At 37.1% G+C, this 19,324-nt stretch overlaps 1 protein-coding gene across 1 annotated transcript in view; it reads right to left on the reverse strand.

Moving 5' to 3' along the window:
• The window catches only part of PROK1 (prokineticin 1), a 31,359-nt gene extending 12,153 nt beyond the window's left edge, over window positions 1-19,206 (reverse strand). The window contains exons 1-3 of the mRNA XM_058176679.1: window positions 19,159-19,206; window positions 17,039-17,125; window positions 12,148-12,234 (exon numbers count right to left, since the gene is read on the reverse strand). Of these exons, the coding sequence (XP_058032662.1) occupies window positions 12,148-12,234; window positions 17,039-17,125; window positions 19,159-19,206 (222 nt within the window). The remainder of the gene's footprint in view (window positions 1-12,147; window positions 12,235-17,038; window positions 17,126-19,158) is intronic.
• Between the last annotated feature and the right edge of the window lie 118 nt (window positions 19,207-19,324).

Below are 19,324 nucleotides of genomic sequence, written 5' to 3' on the forward strand. Positions count from 1 at the left end.
GATGAGAAACAACAGGCTTCATGAAACCCTGACAAGACCAAATATATTTGGCTTTAGGGACTCACTGCTTAAAGGAATATATATTTTTTGGTCCTGGATGGGGTTGCACTGCCCTAGACAGACCCAACATGCAATTTGGGATCCTTCTCAAGGAGTAGGTGGCAGTGTTGCTAGAAGGTCATTTCCACAGTTCCTGAATCATCAGGTCCTGATAACAGCCACTGACGCCCTAGTCACCTTTAGATTGGACTACTGCAGTGTGCTCTACATGAGTTGCCCTTGAAGAGCATCTGGAAGCTTCAGCTGGTACAGAATGCAACAGCATAGGCAATTATGTGCACTCCTAAGTCAATGCATATTAGAGCTCTGCTTCTTGAGCTGCATTGGTTGCCAGTCTGCTTCTACATCCAATTCAAGGTGCTGCTTTTAATCTTTAAAGCCCTTTGGCTTGTCCCACTTATATCAGCCTGCTCTGTCAGATCTGGCAGAGAAGGCATGCTGTGGGTACCTTTGGCTAAGAATTTACATTTGGTGGGTCCCAGGAGACATGTCTTCTCTGTTGTGGATGGAATATTCTTTCCCCCAAAATTAGGTTGTCCTGATCCCTCTTGATATTTCATAAGGCCCTTAAGACCTGGTTATATGACCAAACCCAAGGCTCCCATAGAACTGAAGACCTAGCTAGATGGGTTCATCGTTGAAGGGGCTATTTTTATTTCCTTTGACCATGAGATTTCCAATTTTTGAGTGTATTTATTATTATGGTTCTTTATATTTTTTTCTTGCTTTTTATCTATTGTTATGCACTACCCACTACTCAGTCAGTTGCCTTGACTGAGATGGGTAGCTATATAATTGACAAATAAATAAATTGCAACTAAATAGAATGTGTGTAATTTTGTTACAATAATAAGATTTCTATACGGGATGGAGAACTGTTAATTTTTCTTCCTCTTTAAATTCTTGTATAAAAGAAGAATCCCATCTAGTTATTTTTTAAGTTAAATACAATGCAGCATGCTTTCTACAGGTAGCCCTTAACTTACGACCACAATTGAGCCCAAAATTTCTGTTGCTAAGTGAGACAGTTGTTAAGTGATTTTTGCCCCATTTCACAATCTTTCTTGTCACAGTTGTTAAGTGAATCACTGCAGCTGTTAAATTAGTAACACGGTTGTTAAGTGAATCTGGCTTCCCCATTGACTTTGCTTGTCAGAAGGTTGCAAAAGGTGATCACATGATCCTGGGACTCTGCAACCGTCCTAAATATGAGTCATTTGCCAAGCATCCAAATTTTGGTCAAGTCACCATGAGGATGCTGCAACTGTTGTAAGTGTGAAAAATGGTCATAAGTCACTTTTTTCTGTAATTAACTGTTGTAAATGGAGGACTACCTGTATTACCAATTTCAGTGTAAAACTGAAACTTCCATCATTTATAAGAAGGAAGAGATTTTCAAACCATACAAAAATTGAATACCAAAGGGCTATGTGTCTGTCTGTCTGTCTGTCTGTCTGTCTGTCTGTCTGCCTGCCTGTCTGTCTGTGTGACGCGCGCCCCCACAGGTGTGTGTGTGTCCGTGTATGTGTTTAACTTTCAACTTTCAACAGTGAGGGGTGAATTCCTGTCCCACATGGTATGCATGTGGATTTTTAGAATCAAGGGATTCTAAATCATATCCAATAATTCGGACTGAGCCATCGTATACTTCCTCTACAAGCAATGGGGAAAAACTGTAACTGCTCATCAATGTGTATTGCATCTAATGTTCCAGATTAGCCGGTGTACATAACATTACAAAATGCTCTTATCCGTATTGGAAAGAAGTCTCAATGAGTTTGACCGACAGTGTGTTGCTGTCCGTTAACAGAATCTGGAATCTGTCATCAAAGAAAGTTGATCTCTGCTTCATGACTGGACCAGGAATGGATTCTTCTTAATTTTTTGACCATCTCCATGTATTAAACAGGATGTTTTTCAACACATGTCTTTAACCAGTATAAGTAAGTAATCATTTCCAGGAGAATGCTGCTTTCAACCTTACTCAATAAGATATTTCAATTTAACTGATGCAGATAATACTATATCTATTAACTGATATATGCAAATAATAGTCACATAAGAAATCTTTTACTTGAATAGGATGATCTAGAATTTAAGGAATTGCCTGAAGTTTTTGTCATTAGAAAATCTACAAAAATGTTTTTCTCTTTTTTTCAAATTATAGAGCCAGTTGCTGAAATCTTTAAAAAGTTCCCTTGTCAAGTGCTGATCAATATATTAATGTGGGGAATAAACATGGATCATATTTAAAATATAATATTTTTACTAATTTGGAGCTTGTGAATAGTTTTGTGTAAGCTATTTTCAGATGGGATTAAGAAACATAGATCCGTAATTTAGGATTTTATATAGCTAATATTGAAAATATGTTGTTTTGAAAAATATATTAAAACCATTAAAGAAATTCAAAGTTGCCTTATAATGAACATTAAGAATATAACTTTTTATTTTAGATCATCAATATTCACTAAACTAACCTTTAAACATGCCATTTTTAAACTTTTAAATCTTTACATAAACATACAGCCCAATTCCATGCATCTTTTCTTAGGAGTAAATCCCATTTTTAGGTAGGTGTGTATACTATATTACCATTTCAGACTCTATTCCAAGCCTATGAATATTTTAAAAAGCCTTTGAAATCAGTGAAACAGTTTTTCCTCCCTCCACCTTTCCAGGACTTGTGAAAACGCAATAGTTATAATCAATTAATAGTCAGTTTCCTTTATTTTTATTTTATTATGTTTCGATTGGCATATTTTCAATGGTAACTTAAAATCTCAGGGTTAGAGTTTAAACATGTATTAGCCATGCCATTTAAGTTAAGAATAATAGAAAACATTCTGTCTGGCATTGCCAAAATTCACATGCCATCTTCACAGCAAGCGGACCCTAAATTTACAGCCAATGTGGTCACAGAACTTCTTCAACAATTACAGTAGTCCATAAGCAAAAATGAAAAGAGAGAGAGAACTTACCCCAGTGATCACTGCACATTTGTACAAGGTTAGTAAAAGAAAGAAGCATAAGATCTGCATACATATTTTCATGGTGCTTGAAGGGCGAAAAGCTTATTTTTCCTTCTTCTTACACTCTCTTACATGTCACACAGCCTCTCAACAAGGTTGCAAGTTTGTCTCTTCCTTCCTGCTTGCCTGCCTGTGTGAGAACTGATCACATCCTCCTCTCTTGGTTCTCTATTTAACATCTTCTCAGCCCCTTTCAATTTGTTTGCTGATGTGATAGTATGATGATCCAAGAACACAAAGATGAGATGTGAGCCTATAACACTGTTATAATACTACAATCATCTTCAGTCTTGTCAACGACTTAGATTCAGACAGGCACAATTATCAGTTTTCATTTTTAATTTACAACTGAGAAACTTACAAGTCATCTCTGAGTTGGAGTCATATTTTATATTAAAAAAATCAGAACTGATATTGAATGAGGTAAGTTTGTGGGGAGTTGGAGATTTTTTTAAAAAAAAATTTGATTAAAAAAATCTGATTCTCTTCCCATCCTACACTGATCAGATTTCTCTTATAGATTGATAGCAGATGAGGTAGCATAAGCAGTGAGTTTCACTGTCACGTTTAGAGGGGCAAACCATATATCTGGCATTGGCTGAGGCACTTCCTTCTAACTCAGGCATTGTTGTATTTTATTTTTATATCTAGCGGTGGACAGTGCAGAATTGGAAAAGCACATTCTGGGTTGATGGAATTACAGCCCAATGCTCTTGAAGGGCAACAGGCTGGGTAAGAAGGGTGTTTTTAGTTGGACAGATCTTACCACTTCTGGCATTATGTAAGGATAGAAGAATAAAAAGCTGTAGGCAAAAAAATGAGCAGAGAATGGGCAACCACTTTACCCATTTAAAATAAAAGCTAAACCAGATATTGCCTTTGCATTTAAAGTACGCTTAAAAAATGCAATAGTTGCTCCTTAGGGCAGGGGCTGATAATTAACAGGACTGCAGCTGTTTGGCTGCAGGAATATCTCCCTCCCTCTGATGCTGGTATCTACATTGAAGTAATGTGCAATGTGGCATTTCCTCCTGTTGCATTATCAGCTTCTTTCTCCCTTTCACTGGAGGAAAGTGTTAAAGAAGGCCATCTTTCCCTACATGCTATTACTCCAGAAGTGATCAACTTTTCTCCCCATTCTCTACGAGGGCCATTTGCATTTTTCAACATGCGCTTTACCTTCAAAACTACTCAATTGCTCTAGAGCGGAGGGGCAATAATATCCTTGGACAGCCTGAGCTGCTGTGATCGTCATCTTGAAGGAAAGTGCCTTTTTCCTGGGTCTTGATCTCGTGAAGATTAATCAAGCATTGGGAGAAGCTACCTACCATCCAACACTGGAGAGCCTTAAGCAGAAACCAAATTGTGCTCACAGCACCACGAACCTTCTCAATGTACAGATAGGCAAAAGGACACCTTCTTCTCACAGCAAACATGGGACAAGAGCAGGTGTTCCTTCTCTTATTATTCAACTGCCTGCCACAAGAGGTTCATCTCAGGCAAGAAGCCTAAGAGATTCTTCTGGGATCACAGAGCACACTTATGCCATGTGCCGTTTGTGCAAGGGCATCCAAAATTCATTTAACTGCAAAAAAATGTTTCCTTTCAGTATTATAAATCATTTGCAAGTAACCACCTAGCTGTTTCAGTGAAGCTATACAATTAATAAATAATCAAGAATTAGAATTGGATATAAGGCCACTCTATTTATCTTCTTAGCATTTGCCTTACCAGGATGTTTTTATTCTTGATGGATGGCCCACTTGCTTTTTCCAAGCAGCAAAATCTTTAAAGCTGATCCTGGATTTATAGATATTGAAATTGCTGTTTGATTACTATTCTCCCCAGACCCACCTTGGCACCTCCACTGCACAGTAATTCTATTACTTTTAAATTAGCCTTCCCCCCAAGGGGCTGTCCACACTGTCATGGTGCCTCAGGACTTTGAGAGTCCTAATCCCAATAAATGTGGAGGGCACCAGATTAGAAAAGAGTGTGCCAAATTGACATGAAACAGAGGCTTCTCCAAGTCACAGCCTGTAACATTATAAAGAATAGAATAGAATAGAATAGAATAGAATAGAATAGAATAGAATAGAATAGAATAGAATAGAATAGAATAGAATAGAATACTTTATTGTCACTTTAAATGTACACTAATCAGCATTCATTAAAATGAAATTTTGCTGCATTCGACTCTCAAAATATAACCATTATGCATATTCTCACATACACACACATATATGACACAGAGAAACATCACAGTCTAGTTTGAATGTATACACATATATGGCAAAAAAAAAAAGAATCTTGCAAGTTTACAAGATGGATGGCATAAGGAACAAAGCTATTACAAAATCTAAAAGTCCTGCTAGAGGTACTTTGAAATCTCCTTTCAGAGGGGTGCAACAGAAACAGACCATGAAGTGGGTGTGTGAGGTCTCTAACAATACTTCATGGTCTGAGCACATAGCGCTTATAAGCAGTATCCTGAATAACGGGAAGCGAGCTTCCTATAATCTTCTCAGCTGTCCTTACCACTCTCTGTATGGACCTTCTATCTGAAGCACTGCTGCCAACAAACCAAACAGTGATGCAGTTTGTTAAAACGCTCTCAATCTTAATCAAAAATTACTTGATTACCGTTTGTAATGGGATGTGAAAATAATGTTGAGAAAGAAGAGAAAAATGGCAACCAAGACAATGATCAGATAAGAGAAGCCCTATCCCAAAGCATAAATACAATTTGAGAAAGCATTTCAGACTGGACCCTTCCTCGTTCTCTTAAGAATAGAGTCAGTAATATGTAGTCTTGTGGTCTTACAGGTTTGAAGAAGACACACTGTTCTGCAATTCATTTGTGGTTCCAGTTTGGAAGCACAGAGTCTAGCAATTGGGGCCATTGGAGGCCCATTGTTTCAATAACTTTAGGTATTAATTTGTGATGCCACTCCTAATTTTCCATCAGTTTTTGACCGGCTTTGTTGTGTTGTGATATAGGCTTCACAGCTAAGGGATTGCTAGTGAGTTCTTTCTGGAACTGTATATCTAGTTCCCTTGACTGGATGTTACAGTGCAGGGGTGGAATCCAGCAGGTTCTGACAGGTTCTGGAGAACCCATAGTGGAAATTTTGAGCAGTTCAGAGAACTGGCAAATACCAACTCTGGCTGGACCCAGAGTGGGGTGGGAAAGGAGATTTTGCAATATTCTTCTTCCAGAAGTGGGGAGGGAATGGAGATTTTGCAATATTCTTCCCCCAGGAGTGGGGTGGGAATGGAGATTTTGCAGTATCCTTCCCCTGTCATGCCCATCAAGCCACATCCACCAAGCCACACCACACCCACCAAGTCATGCCCACAGAACCGATAGTAAAAAAAAATGGATTTCACCACTGCTACAGTGGTATATGGTTTTCTTCCTAATGTCTTTGTAGCACTTCCGTGGACAATCTAAGGTCTCTAGTTCACCATAAAGCAACTGGTGAGCCATGCAATGGTCTCCATTGTTGATAACATGTCCCACTTACTGCATCTGGGTAATCGGGGATTCAATGTTGGTGGGCCCCATGTGATCAAAGACCTCCAGATTGAAGTCATAATCTTGGGAGGATGGAGTGGAGGGTCTGCATGTGAAATTTCTCCAGTTTTTTTTATGTGTCCTTAGAACAGAGTCCAGGACTCACATTCATATAGTAGATAGGGGACAACTCTGTAGAATTATGGCTTTGTGGGGATACAGATGTTGTGTTAATTAGCACCCTAATATGTAGCTGCCCCAGAGCCTGGCTGCCTTGCTGATCCTAGAGTGATTGATTGATTGATTGATTGCCCTCTTTAATGATTGTATAGAGGCCCTTTGTCTTGCTTACGAGACTTTTTCAGGTTTTCCCCAAGGCATCAAGGAAACTCCTTCCAAGTTCACCTTGTATCTCTCCTCTGTCCTTTGACTTGTGAACTGAACTGTTTTTGGAATCAAGTTTAGTTCTCTTCCAAAACACCACCACTCTTCTGCACAAAAATAACCCTATTCACAGGTCTCAAACACTGAGCTCCTCCACCCCTGTGGCTGGTCACTCAAGCAACCTGAAAGGTGGCAAACCTCTCTATCCCTTATAGACACATCCCAGAACTTGCCACACAGCAGCACGCAGATCTTGAACATTGGCTTGCTAACCGCCAACCCAGCATCCTGACCACATGAGCCACCTTCTGCCTTCACATTCATTCCTTCCATTCCATATTAGTTGAAGAAGTGGAGAACAGCATATTTTCATGGACAGCTGGCTGTTCCCTAAGAAAATACTAGTGGATGCAAGACAGCAGAAAAGTTTATAAGATATATAATATGTCATTCAGTTGTTGACTGATGGCTTGTTATTCTCAAATAATTAGCAAAATCCAACAGATTATAGAAATCCTGGCTGATTGCTGCCCCCAGAGCAGATGTATAGCTTCATTGCTAGAAGTAAATGCTCTCTGATAGACTCAGAATAATTCTTTCAACATAAGTCAGATGAAATGGATTTGTTGTAATGCTTGTGTGTAATATTTATTGAATTTCTAAAACATAAGCTCTAAGAAAATATATCTTGCTGAAATAGATTACAATCTAATATAGTCATAAAAAAGCTCTATTCAGCTAGAGTTTTCACCACTTAGTACCTTATCCGAGAAGGGGAAAGATTCATGGTTGTCCTTTGATTAGTTCGTTCTATTTCTTAGCTAATGTCTGTAAAGGGGAGGGGATGATCTACAATCCTTGATTTCAATAAATGGACTGATGGGAGCCACAGAAACAATGCAGTAGGATCTATGGTTTGGGGAACAGTGTTTAAGTAGAGGTGAGCAGATACTGCAGGTGCTCCTTTATGGCTAGGAATCTGGAGAACAGCCACAAGAATCTTGAAGACCCAAAAAGAAATAAGGGCACCTTTCAACCCCCATCACAGGACAACATATATCAGGTTATAGGTATAACAATACATCTCTTCTTAAATCTCATCTGAAATGATTATCGAGGTTCCTTATGGGCAAACAAACAAATACTATTTATTAGAAAAATGAGAGCAAATGGGCTTTGATTCTATTTGCTTCATTATATGGAATAGTTAATCCTAAAATTTAGAAATAGTAATGGGACAAAGTACTTTTCAAGGTAGGAAAAAACCCTATTTCTTAGTGGATCATGAGCACCACAAGAAAAATAAATAATACAGAGTATAGCAATGAGCCAGCTTTGGTACCACATACCAATTTTTAAGTTTCAGTCTACTTGCTTACTAAAGGCAATATCTTCTAGCTATACTTACATGAATTCCTAAGCTAATTTTTGTATTTTACATAAAATATACACCAGCTGGGATAGAGAGAGATAAATGGGACCCATTCAGAGATAGAAATGAGCACGTAGAATATTTCAGAACAAATGAAGATAAAAGATGTCCTAGGCAATGTCTTAGGCAAATGTCCCCATTTAGGTTGTGTTCCAGAAGAAGCACTGAGTCAGGAGGAAGTGGGAAATCATTCTAGTCAAAATATATTAAAGTATTTGTGAGATGTTTGATATAAACTGAGCATTGCAGGAGATGAATTAGGACTATGTAGGAAAGAGAAGAGCCACAAATAACAATGAATCTAGGTGCAATTTTCATCTGCTAAATGCTTCCTCGCTATAGTTTCTCTCCCTCCCTCCCTCCCTCCTTCCTCTCTCGTCTCTTTTCTCTCTCTCCATGCACTGTGATAAATCTGTTTACTTGTCTGTTGAAGTATCTGTGTGATGGTTGATTGTAGTAACTATTCCTGGACTAGAAATAGTAAACTCACAAAAATATGATTTTATTATGTGGGAAGAAAGGCCAACTAAGGCCAGGTGGAAATGGACATGGAGTAGGAGTAGCAGTCCACAGAGCTGGCCCTCTCCACATGACTAGGGATACCACAAAGAATATTGGTAGGTCTATCTGATATTGACATTGGATTGTTTGGAAATGTGACATCTTGGAATGTATGGAATTCTTGCTTTATATCAATGCAGTGAAAATTAGATAACAGTATAAATACTAGGATTATGGGAATAGTGCCCTAAGCAGACAATTTTGCAAGCCTGAGAAACCAATATTAAGGATTTCTAAGAAAAAGAAGAGCTGAATAATAGTGCAGCTCTCTTCTCTTCTGCCCTAAAGCCTATGTATATTTCACAAAAGTCAATAAAGCACAGAAGTTACTCTTTACTGAATCAAGCCCCTGACTTATTTAGCTCAGTGGTGCCCATGCTAAGTTTCTAGAAATTATGCCTTTTAGTTCCTCTTGACATTCCTGTTTTAACAGCAAATCTTCCATTGTATTAACAATTGATTGGTTGAACTGCAGGCAAGCAACAGGGAAATAATGGAAGAGTTGTCACTGCAATGCAGAAGGACTAGGAGAAATAAAGAGACAGCATTTCTGAAGACAACTACAGAAAAGAAAAAGGGGGTACAATAGAGTGAAATGCTGTGCCGACTAGCTAATTCATGGCCACCCCACACCCCATTCCAACATTAACCCTGCAGGATAAAAGGCTGTCAAGAAGACAAACAAGAAAAGAGTCAAGGTAAGTACTGTCATCAGGGCAAGAGGTTGAGTCAAAAAATGTAATGGTAAATGGGAATGATCTTGCAACACAAGGAAGAACCACAGACTGGACAACTGGCATGTAAAAGATTTCTCCATCCACAGAAAAGGAGAAGGTACGAGAAGTATTTCAGATGAGACCTTCCCTGATTTTCCAGAAAGTAAAAGAAATCAAGTATCCCACCTTCATAGAAGAGATTGAAACTCCCCATTCCAGCAGAAGACTCCCCCTCTCAAGAACTCACTAGACAAAACATCTATCTGGCTAACATTGTTGTCATAGCTAAGGAGCAGATTGAAATACAGATTACAGCTGCATGTACAAGACTGGAGATCTAAGTACAGAGGTGCTTTGAGAGTGGTACGCTGAACTTTCTGGGAGGAGTATTATAATCTTACCTGGAGAGCCTGAGAAGATTGAATCTGAACTGTGATCCTTCCCTTTCAAATCAGTAATAAGATGTTCCAATCCCAGTCACTGAACTTCTGGAGTTTGGAGGTCGTTCTCCAAAAATACTTAGTGTGTTTTAGTTTAATATTTACACTTTATTTTATTAGAAATATTCTACTTAGTGTGCCTCCAAAAATTAGAAAATGATAATGAAGACAACACAATGACTAAATTCACCCAGGATACGGTTTCTCTGCTCACTTAAAGGCAGCCTAGCCAATATCTGAAATTTAGGATTTTTCTCTACCATCTTTTTTATCTTCCATTTTTCTTCTACAGCTCATTTCTTTGAATATTTACCTGGAAGTAAATCCAAATGAGGTCACAGTGAGTGATTCAAGATTTGCAGCCAAAAAGTTTACTGACACTTTCACTGCCACTGTTGAGGGTGTTAAAGAAAGGATTAAAATAGCATTAAGGAAATAATGAATATTTCATGAATGTGTAATCTATTGATATTTTGAACAGAATCCAGATTCACTATTTAATTGTAGAAACAAGCTTGTTTAGTCAGCTGGAAATATAAATTGTTTGTGTACCCATATTCATGTACATTAGAGGTCCATCAGTTTTATCTTTGTTTCTTGTAGATTAAATGTTGTCTGTAATTTGAAATACACCCTGCTCTGGAAACTTAAATGCAAATGAACTGCACAGTGTCACTGCAGTTGCCAGGCAACTAAAATTGGCCTTTGCAATGGAAAAGCCAATTATCAATAAAGGTTGGCATAATGCTCCAGATGTAGCAATAAATTGTATGATTTTTCATAGGAAGAAAACATTATTCTGTATGATTGCTTTGTCTCTGAAATCTTTTGACACAAGTTTTCTTGAATGAATTGGTGTCTTTGACCAAGAGCATGTTAGCTTTATTAAGTTCTGTTTTCAATGGCACCTGATTGGCTATTTTCAACTTTAAAATATAGCACTGGAGTATATTAGTTTTATTGGGGAATACAAATGTTGGTAATTCCAGCACGACTAAAGAAAAGCCTTTTAGAAATCATTTTTTTATGAATTTTATAAATTCACAAAAATTCCATCATCATCCTAATAATAATAATAATATTATTGTTATTATTATCCTGCCCATTGTGTAAAATAGCTATAATGCAAATGCTAAATATTGCAGGGGTTCATAATGTAGTCTGCAAAAAACCTGGGGATATTAAAATCCATTTTCAGATGCACTAAAGAAATACGCATTCAGAGACATTTGTGATTCATTTATATGAAAGAATTATTCTTGGGACAATTTAATGTTGGCTCTCTATATTTTATACCTAAGCAGTTGTCATGCTGATACTTCTTCAGTGCTTGTAAAGGTGACATTTTTACTCTGTCATGCAGAAAGATTCCCTTTTAGCTATCAAGTTTCAGTCAATTCAATGAAAAAGAATTTGCTTCTCTCTCTCCTTCTCTCTCCCTCCCTCCCTCCCTGTCTCTCTTCAATATCAGGGAAATTATTATGGCTGTAATATGGGAGGAAAGGGGCTGCACTTGCACAACGGCCAAAGTTTATGTGGGAATGTGTTTAATTCCCAAGAAAAACATAATTTAATCTCCTAATGGACTTTTTTTAGATGGATTAGTCTAGACATTCAAGGGAAGCGTTAGGGTGGTAGGACTATGGTACAAAGCATCTCCACTATTTTGAATGAAATTCTCAAACACTTCTTCTTTCCTACCTAAGATAAGGCAGACAATGGAAGAAAGAAAATGGAAACTTCTTTGGCAAGGGAAGAAAATGCTTGGGAAATTCCAAAGCAAATTTCAATTCAGCATTACTTTTATTATCCCATGTTCTAGGATACAAAAGAAAAATGTCCTGCCTACTGGAAAAAACTAAACAATTCTATTTTCTACATTACAGACTTTCAGAGCCTATTGGAAAAAATGAATAATTTTATTTTATATGTTGCAGACTTTTAAAGACTTGAAGACTGCTATCATACTTCTATTTCTTTTCTCTAGGCTAAATATAAATAATACCTCTAATGATCCCTCATATTTACTTTTTTCTTCCAGGCCATATTGGCTGCTATCTTCTGGACATCCTCCAATCTGTCTATGTTTTTCCTAAAATATGGTAAAAGAAATGGACGTAGTAATCTAGGGGCAGTATGACCAACACAGAATAGAAAAGAATTTCAGGTAGTCCTTGATTACCACCACAATTGAGCCAAAAATTACTGTTGCTAAATGAGACATTTGTTAAGTGAGTTTGCTGGTGACCTTCTATCGCTGCACTATGAAGCGTATCTTAACTTACTGCACCTATGTATGGTTTGCTAATTGCACAGTGGCAGATAGGACAGCACTCCAGAGGGTTAACATCATTGCCCAGAGGATCATCATTGGTTGCCCTCTCCCCTCTTTGGAAGAGCTTTGTAGCTCCCGCTGCCTTAAGAAAGTTCAAAATATACTTAAAGATCCAACTCATCCTGGGCACCCTTATTTTGAACTATTACCATCTGGCAGACGGTATAGAACAATAAAAATAAGGGAAAAATAGGCTGAAAAACAGCTTCTATCCCAGAGCAGTAACTATGTTGAATTCTACTGGTATAGTGCAATATTAATGCAGTATCAGGGATTTTCAATTCAGTTGTGTAGAATGTGAAGGGTGTATTTTAATCTGCGCCACATGGGATTATGGCTCTAACATATAAAGGTAAAAATGCCTTTGCTCTGTTAGACAAAGATATACCATATCTATGAAGCACTAGTTAATATAAAATGCACATCGTAATAGTATATGGAGATTGTATGTAAAATAAATGGGTATATGTAACCATAAATCCAGCACTGTTTTGCATTCCTGATTCCTTATTGCCTAGTACGACAAAAATTTCTCTCCCGATCATAATTCCATGTCCAAAGAATGATAAACTTTTATTTTCCCCAACTAACTCAGAGAGCGTCTTACTCAGGCTCTGTGTTGTTGTGACAGATGGGATGGCACAGATCTCACATTCCTGTTGGTGATTGGAAGTGGCAAAGGAAACATCACTCTTTTTGCTTCTGACTATCTCATCAGGGGAAAAGTGCTGATGCACTAGAATTAATGTGGCATTTGATTTAGGAAGCAACATTTCTAATCATTAAATATAGCTCTGGGAGACAATCTAGTTGAACACTTAGAGGTAAACATTTCATCCTAATTTTTGTAAAAAATCTAAAATCAATTTCGATGGGAGGCATCTGTCTTTGGTAGGAGATAAAGCTTTCAAATACATGTTCAATACAAAATAAAGAAAAAATGTACAAACTGGACAAACATAGTTTAAAATTGCTGTTTTTATAATTCCCGTCATAAATATAGAATAGAATAGAATTTTTTTTATTGGCCAAGTGTGATTGGACATACAAGGAATAGCTAAATGGAATATGAGAAATACATGTTATCACATTACATGCTGTTGAATACAAAAATATATATTTGAGTCGTGTAAAAAGAATGATTTGGACTTCAAAAATTTCAGGGGAAGGCTCTTTATAATTTAATTATATGTAAACTTGATACAGTTGATCAAATCTTGGATGCATATGCCTTAAATGGATTATGAAGCTATTCAAATTTGGTTTCTTACTCTTTTACTTTTATCTGAATATGGATCTAACAGCCGGTTTCAAGATAATCCTCTTTCTCTAGTACCTAATGTCGGTGAAAGAGATGCTGGATTATTTCTTTTTTTTTTCTAATTGCAGGCACCATCTCTCAGCACCGCCCTGCTCTTTCTTATGACTGCCTGCCGGTCCTTTTAAACAAGTGAATCACAAGGAGATAATGTGAAAGAAATCCCAGCTAGATGGCAGCATCGAATTCATACCGATATAGAAAGTTAAACCGGGCGCTTTTGATCTGATGCTAAACATCAGACTTATATATGGTTTTATTGTATTTATTTACTTATTAGACATAAGTAAATCTAACGTCCAGCGCATATGACTCCGGGCGGCGTACACAAAACACAAAGCTAAGCAGTCTGGAGAATTCACACACGACCATTAAAAACCAGTTAAAACCAATTAAAAACCGTGTCATTTTATTATTCACACACACAATATTAGGATCCTAGCTATGTGCAAGCAGGTACGAATGGTTGCAAACGAAGCTCAGCCCAACCCAAAAATCTTAAAATCATTTTCGATAGGAGGAATTTATTTATTTCGCGGACGAAATAAAACGAACCTTAACTCTCAGATACAAATACATGTTTTGTAGTACAAAACAAAAACAAAATCTAAACAAGCTGTGTTTTAAACACAACGGAGCGCGATCCCTTTCCGCAGAAACCCATTTCCTTCGCGTTTCCCGAACGGCGTTACTTCTCACCGGGAAGAAATTAGGCCTTCGCGAGCCACCGTCTGAGCCTTGCCAGTCACGTGGCTCCGGATCACCTGATGGATTCGGGGGCTGCCGGGGAGGTTGAGTCAAAAATGTAATGGTAAATGGAATGATCTTGCAACACAAGGAAGAACCACAGACTGGACAACTGGCATGTAAAAGATTTCTCCATCCACAGAAAAGGAGAAGGTACGAGAAGTATTTCAGATGAGACCTTCCCTGATTTTCCAGAAAGTAAAAGAAATCAAGTATCCCACCTTCATAGAAGAGATTGAAACTCCCCATTCCAGCAGAAGACTCCCCCTCTCAAGAACTCACTAGACAAAACATCTATCTGGCTAACATTGTTGTCATAGCTAAGGAGCAGATTGAAATACAGATTACAGCTGCATGTACAAGACTGGAGATCTAAGTACAGAGGTGCTTTGAGAGTGGTACGCTGAACTTTCTGGGAGGAGTATTATAATCTTACCTGGAGAGCCTGAGAAGATTGAATCTGAACTGTGATCCTTCCCTTTCAAATCAGTAATAAGATGTTCCAATCCCAGTCACTGAACTTCTGGAGTTTGGAGGTCGTTCTCCAAAAATACTTAGTGTGTTTTAGTTTAATATTTACACTTTATTTTATTAGAAATATTCTACTTAGTGTGCCTCCAAAAATTAGAAAATGATAATGAAGATAACACAATGACTAAATTCACCCAGGATACAGTTTCTCTGCTCACTTAAAGGCAGCCTAGCCAATATCTGAAATTTAGGATTTTTCTCTACCATCTTTTTTATCTTCCATTTTTCTTCTACAGCTCATTTCTTTGAATATTTACCTGGAAGTAAATCCAAATGAGGTCACAGTGAGTGATTCAAGATTTGCAGCCAAAAAGTTTACTGACACTTTCACTGCCACTGTTGAGGGTGTTAAAGAAAGGATTAAAATAGCATTAAGGAAATAATGAATATTTCATGAATGTGTAATCTATTGATATTTTGAACAGAATCCAGATTCACTATTTAATTGTAGAAACAAGCTTGTTTAGTCAGCTGGAAATATAAATTGTTTGTGTACCCATATTCATGTACATTAGAGGTCCATCAGTTTTATCTTTGTTTCTTGTAGATTAAATGTTGTCTGTAATTTGAAATACACCCTGCTCTGGAAACTTAAATGCAAATGAACTGCACAGTGTCACTGCAGTTGCCAGGCAACTAAAATTGGCCTTTGCAATGGAAAAGCCAATTATCAATAAAGGTTGGCATAATGCTCCAGATGTAGCAATAAATTGTATGATTTTCCATAGGAAGAAAACATTATTCTGTATGATTGCTTTGTCTCTGAAATCTTTTGACACAAGTTTTCTTGAATGAATTGGTGTCTTTGACCAAGAGCATGTTAGCTTTATTAAGTTCTGTTTTCAATGGCACCTGATTGGCTATTTTCAACTTTAAAATATAGCACTGGAGTATATTAGTTTTATTAGGGAATACAAATGTTGGTAATTCCAGCACGACTAAAGAAAAGCCTTTTAGGAATCATTTTTTTATGAATTTTATAAATTCACAAAAATTCCATCATCATCCTAATAATAATAATATTATTGTTATTATTATCCTGCCCATTGTGTAAAATAGCTATAATGCAAATGCTAAATATTGCAGGGGTTCATAATGTAGTCTGCAAAAAACCTGGGGATATTAAAATCCATTTTCAGATGCACTAAAGAAATACGCATTCAGAGACATTTGTGATTCATTTATATGAAAGAATTATTCTTGGGACAATTTAATGTTGGCTCTCTATATTTTATACCTAAGCAGTTGTCATGCTGATGCTTCTTCAGTGCTTGTAAAGGTGACATTTTTACTCTGTCATGCAGAAAGATTCCCTTTTAGCTATCAAGTTTCAGTCAATTCAATGAAAAAGAATTTTATTCTCTTTCTCCTTCTCTCTCCCTCCCTCCCTCCCTCCCTCCCTCCCTCCCTCCCTGTCTCTCTTCAATATCAGGGAAATTATTATGGCTGTAATATGGGAGGAAGGGGGCTGCACTTGCACAACAGCCAAAGTTTATGTGGGAATGTGTTTAATTCCCAAGAAAAACATAATTTAATCTCCAAATGGACTTTTTTTAGATGGATTAATCTAGACATTCAAGGGAAGCGTTAGGGTGGTAGGACTATGGTACAAAGCATCTCCCCTATTTTGAATGAAATTCTCAAACACTTTTTCTTTCCTACCTAAGATAAGGCAGACAATGGAAGAAAGAAAATGGAAACTTCTTTGGCAAGGGAAGAAAATGCTTGGGAAATTCCAAAACAAATTTCAATTCAGCATTACTTTTATCATCCCATGTTCTAGGATACAAAAGAAAAATGTCCTGCCTACTGGAAAAACTAAACAATTCTATTTTCTACATTACAGACTTTCAGAGCCTATTGGAAAAAATGAATAATTTTATTTTATATGTTGCAGACTTTTAAAGACCTGAAGACTGCTATCATACTTCTATTTCTTTTCTCCAGGCTAAATATAAATAATACCTCTAATGATCCCTCATATTTACTTTTTTCTTCCAGGCCATATTGGCTGCTATCTTCTGGACATCCTCCAATCTGTCTATGTTCTTCCTAAAATATGGTAAAAGAAATGGACGTAGTAATCTAGGGGCAGTATGACCAACATAGAATAGAAAAGAATTTCAGGTAGTCCTTGATTACCACCGCAATTGAGCCAAAAATTACTGTTGCTAAGAGACATTTGTTAAGTGAGTTTTGCTGGTGACCTTCTATCGCTGCACTATGAAGCGTATCTTAACTTACTGCACCTATGTATGGTTTGCTAATTGCACAGTGGCAGATAGGACAGCACTCCAGAGGGTTAACATCATTGCCCAGAGGATCATCATTGGTTGCCCTCTCCCCTCTTTGGAAGAGCTTTGTAGCTCCCGCTGCCTTAAGAAAGTTCAAAATATACTTAAAGATCCAACTCATCCTGGGCACCCTTATTTTGAACTATTACCATCTGGCAGACGGTACAGAACAATAAAAATAAGGGAAAAATAGGCTGAAAAACAGCTTCTATCCCAGAGCAGTAACTATGTTGAATTCTACTGGTATAGTGCAATATTAATGCAGTATCAGGGATTTTCAATTCAGTTGTATAGAATGTGAAGGGTGTATTTTAATCTGCGCCACATGGGATTATGGCTCTAACATATAAGGGTAAAAATGCCTTTGCTCTGTTAGACAAAGATATACCATATCTATGAAGCACTAGTTAATATAAAATGCACATCGTAATAGTATATGGAGATTGTATGTAAAATAAATGGGTATATGTAACCATAAATCCAGCACTGTTTTGCATTCCTGATTCCTTATTGCCTAGTACGACAAAAATTTCTCTCCCGATCATAATTCCATGTCCAAAGAATGATAAACTTTTATTTTCCCCAACTAACTCAGAGAGTGTCTTACTCAGGCTCTGTGTTGTTGTGACAGATGGGATGGCACAGCTCTCACATTCCTGTTGGTGATTGGAAGTGGCAAAGGAAACATCACTCTTTTTGCTCTGACTATCTCATCAGGGGAAAAGTGCTGATGCACTAGAATTAATGTGGCATTTGATTTAGGAAGCAACATTTCTAATCATTAAATATAGCTCTGGGAGACAATCTAGTTGAACATTTAGAGGTAAACATTTCATCCTAATTTTTGTAAAAAATCTAAAATCAATTTCGATGGGAGGCATCTGTCTTTGGTAGGAGATAAAGCTTTCAAATACATGTTCAATACAAAATAAAGAAAAAATGTACAAACTGGACAAACATAGTTTAAAATTGCTGTTTTTATAATTCCCGTCATAAATATAGAATAGAATAGAATAGAATTTTTTTTATTGGCCAAGTGTGATTGGACACACAAGGAATAGCTAAATGGAATATGAGAAATACATGTTATCACATTACATGCTGTTGAATACAAAAATATATATTTGAGTCGTGTAAAAAGAATGATTTGGACTTCAAAAATTTCAGGGGAAGGCTCTTTATAATTTAATTATATGTAAACTTGATACAGTTGATCAAATCTTGGATGTTGCATATGCCTTAAATGGATTATGAAGCTATTCAAATTTGGTTTCTTACTCTTTTACTTTTATCTGAATATGGATCTAACAGCCGGTTTCAAGATAATCCTCTTTCTCTAGTACCTAATGTCGGTGAAAGAGATGCTGGATTATTTCTTTTTTTTTTTTCTAATTGCAGGCACCATCTCTCAGCACCGCCCTGCTGTTTCTTATGACTGCCTGCCGGTCCTTTTAAACAAGTGAATCACAAGGAGATAATGTGAAAGAAATCCCAGCTAGATGGCAGCATCGAATTCATACAGATATAGAAAGTTAAACCGGGCGCTTTTGATCTGATGCTAAACATCAGACTTATATATGGTTTTATTGTATTTATTTACTTATTAGACATAAGTAAATCTAACGTCCAGCGCATATGACTCCGGGCGGCGTACACAACGAAAACACAAAGCTAAGCAGTCTGGAGAATTCACACACGACCATTAAAAACCAGTTAAAACCAATTAAAAATCGTGTCATTTTATTATTCACACACACAATATTAGGATCCTAGCTATGTGCAAGCAGGTACCAATGGTTGCAAACGAAGCTCAGCCCAACCCAAAAATCTTAAAATCATTTTCGATAGGAGGAATTTATTTATTTCGCGGACGAAATAAAACGAACCTTAACTCTCAGATACAAATACATGTTTTGTAGTACAAAACAAAAACAAAATCTAAACAAGCTGTGTTTTA

This window comes from Ahaetulla prasina, chromosome 3, assembly GCF_028640845.1.
Source record: "Ahaetulla prasina isolate Xishuangbanna chromosome 3, ASM2864084v1, whole genome shotgun sequence".
Taxonomy (NCBI): Eukaryota; Metazoa; Chordata; class Lepidosauria; order Squamata; family Colubridae; genus Ahaetulla; species Ahaetulla prasina.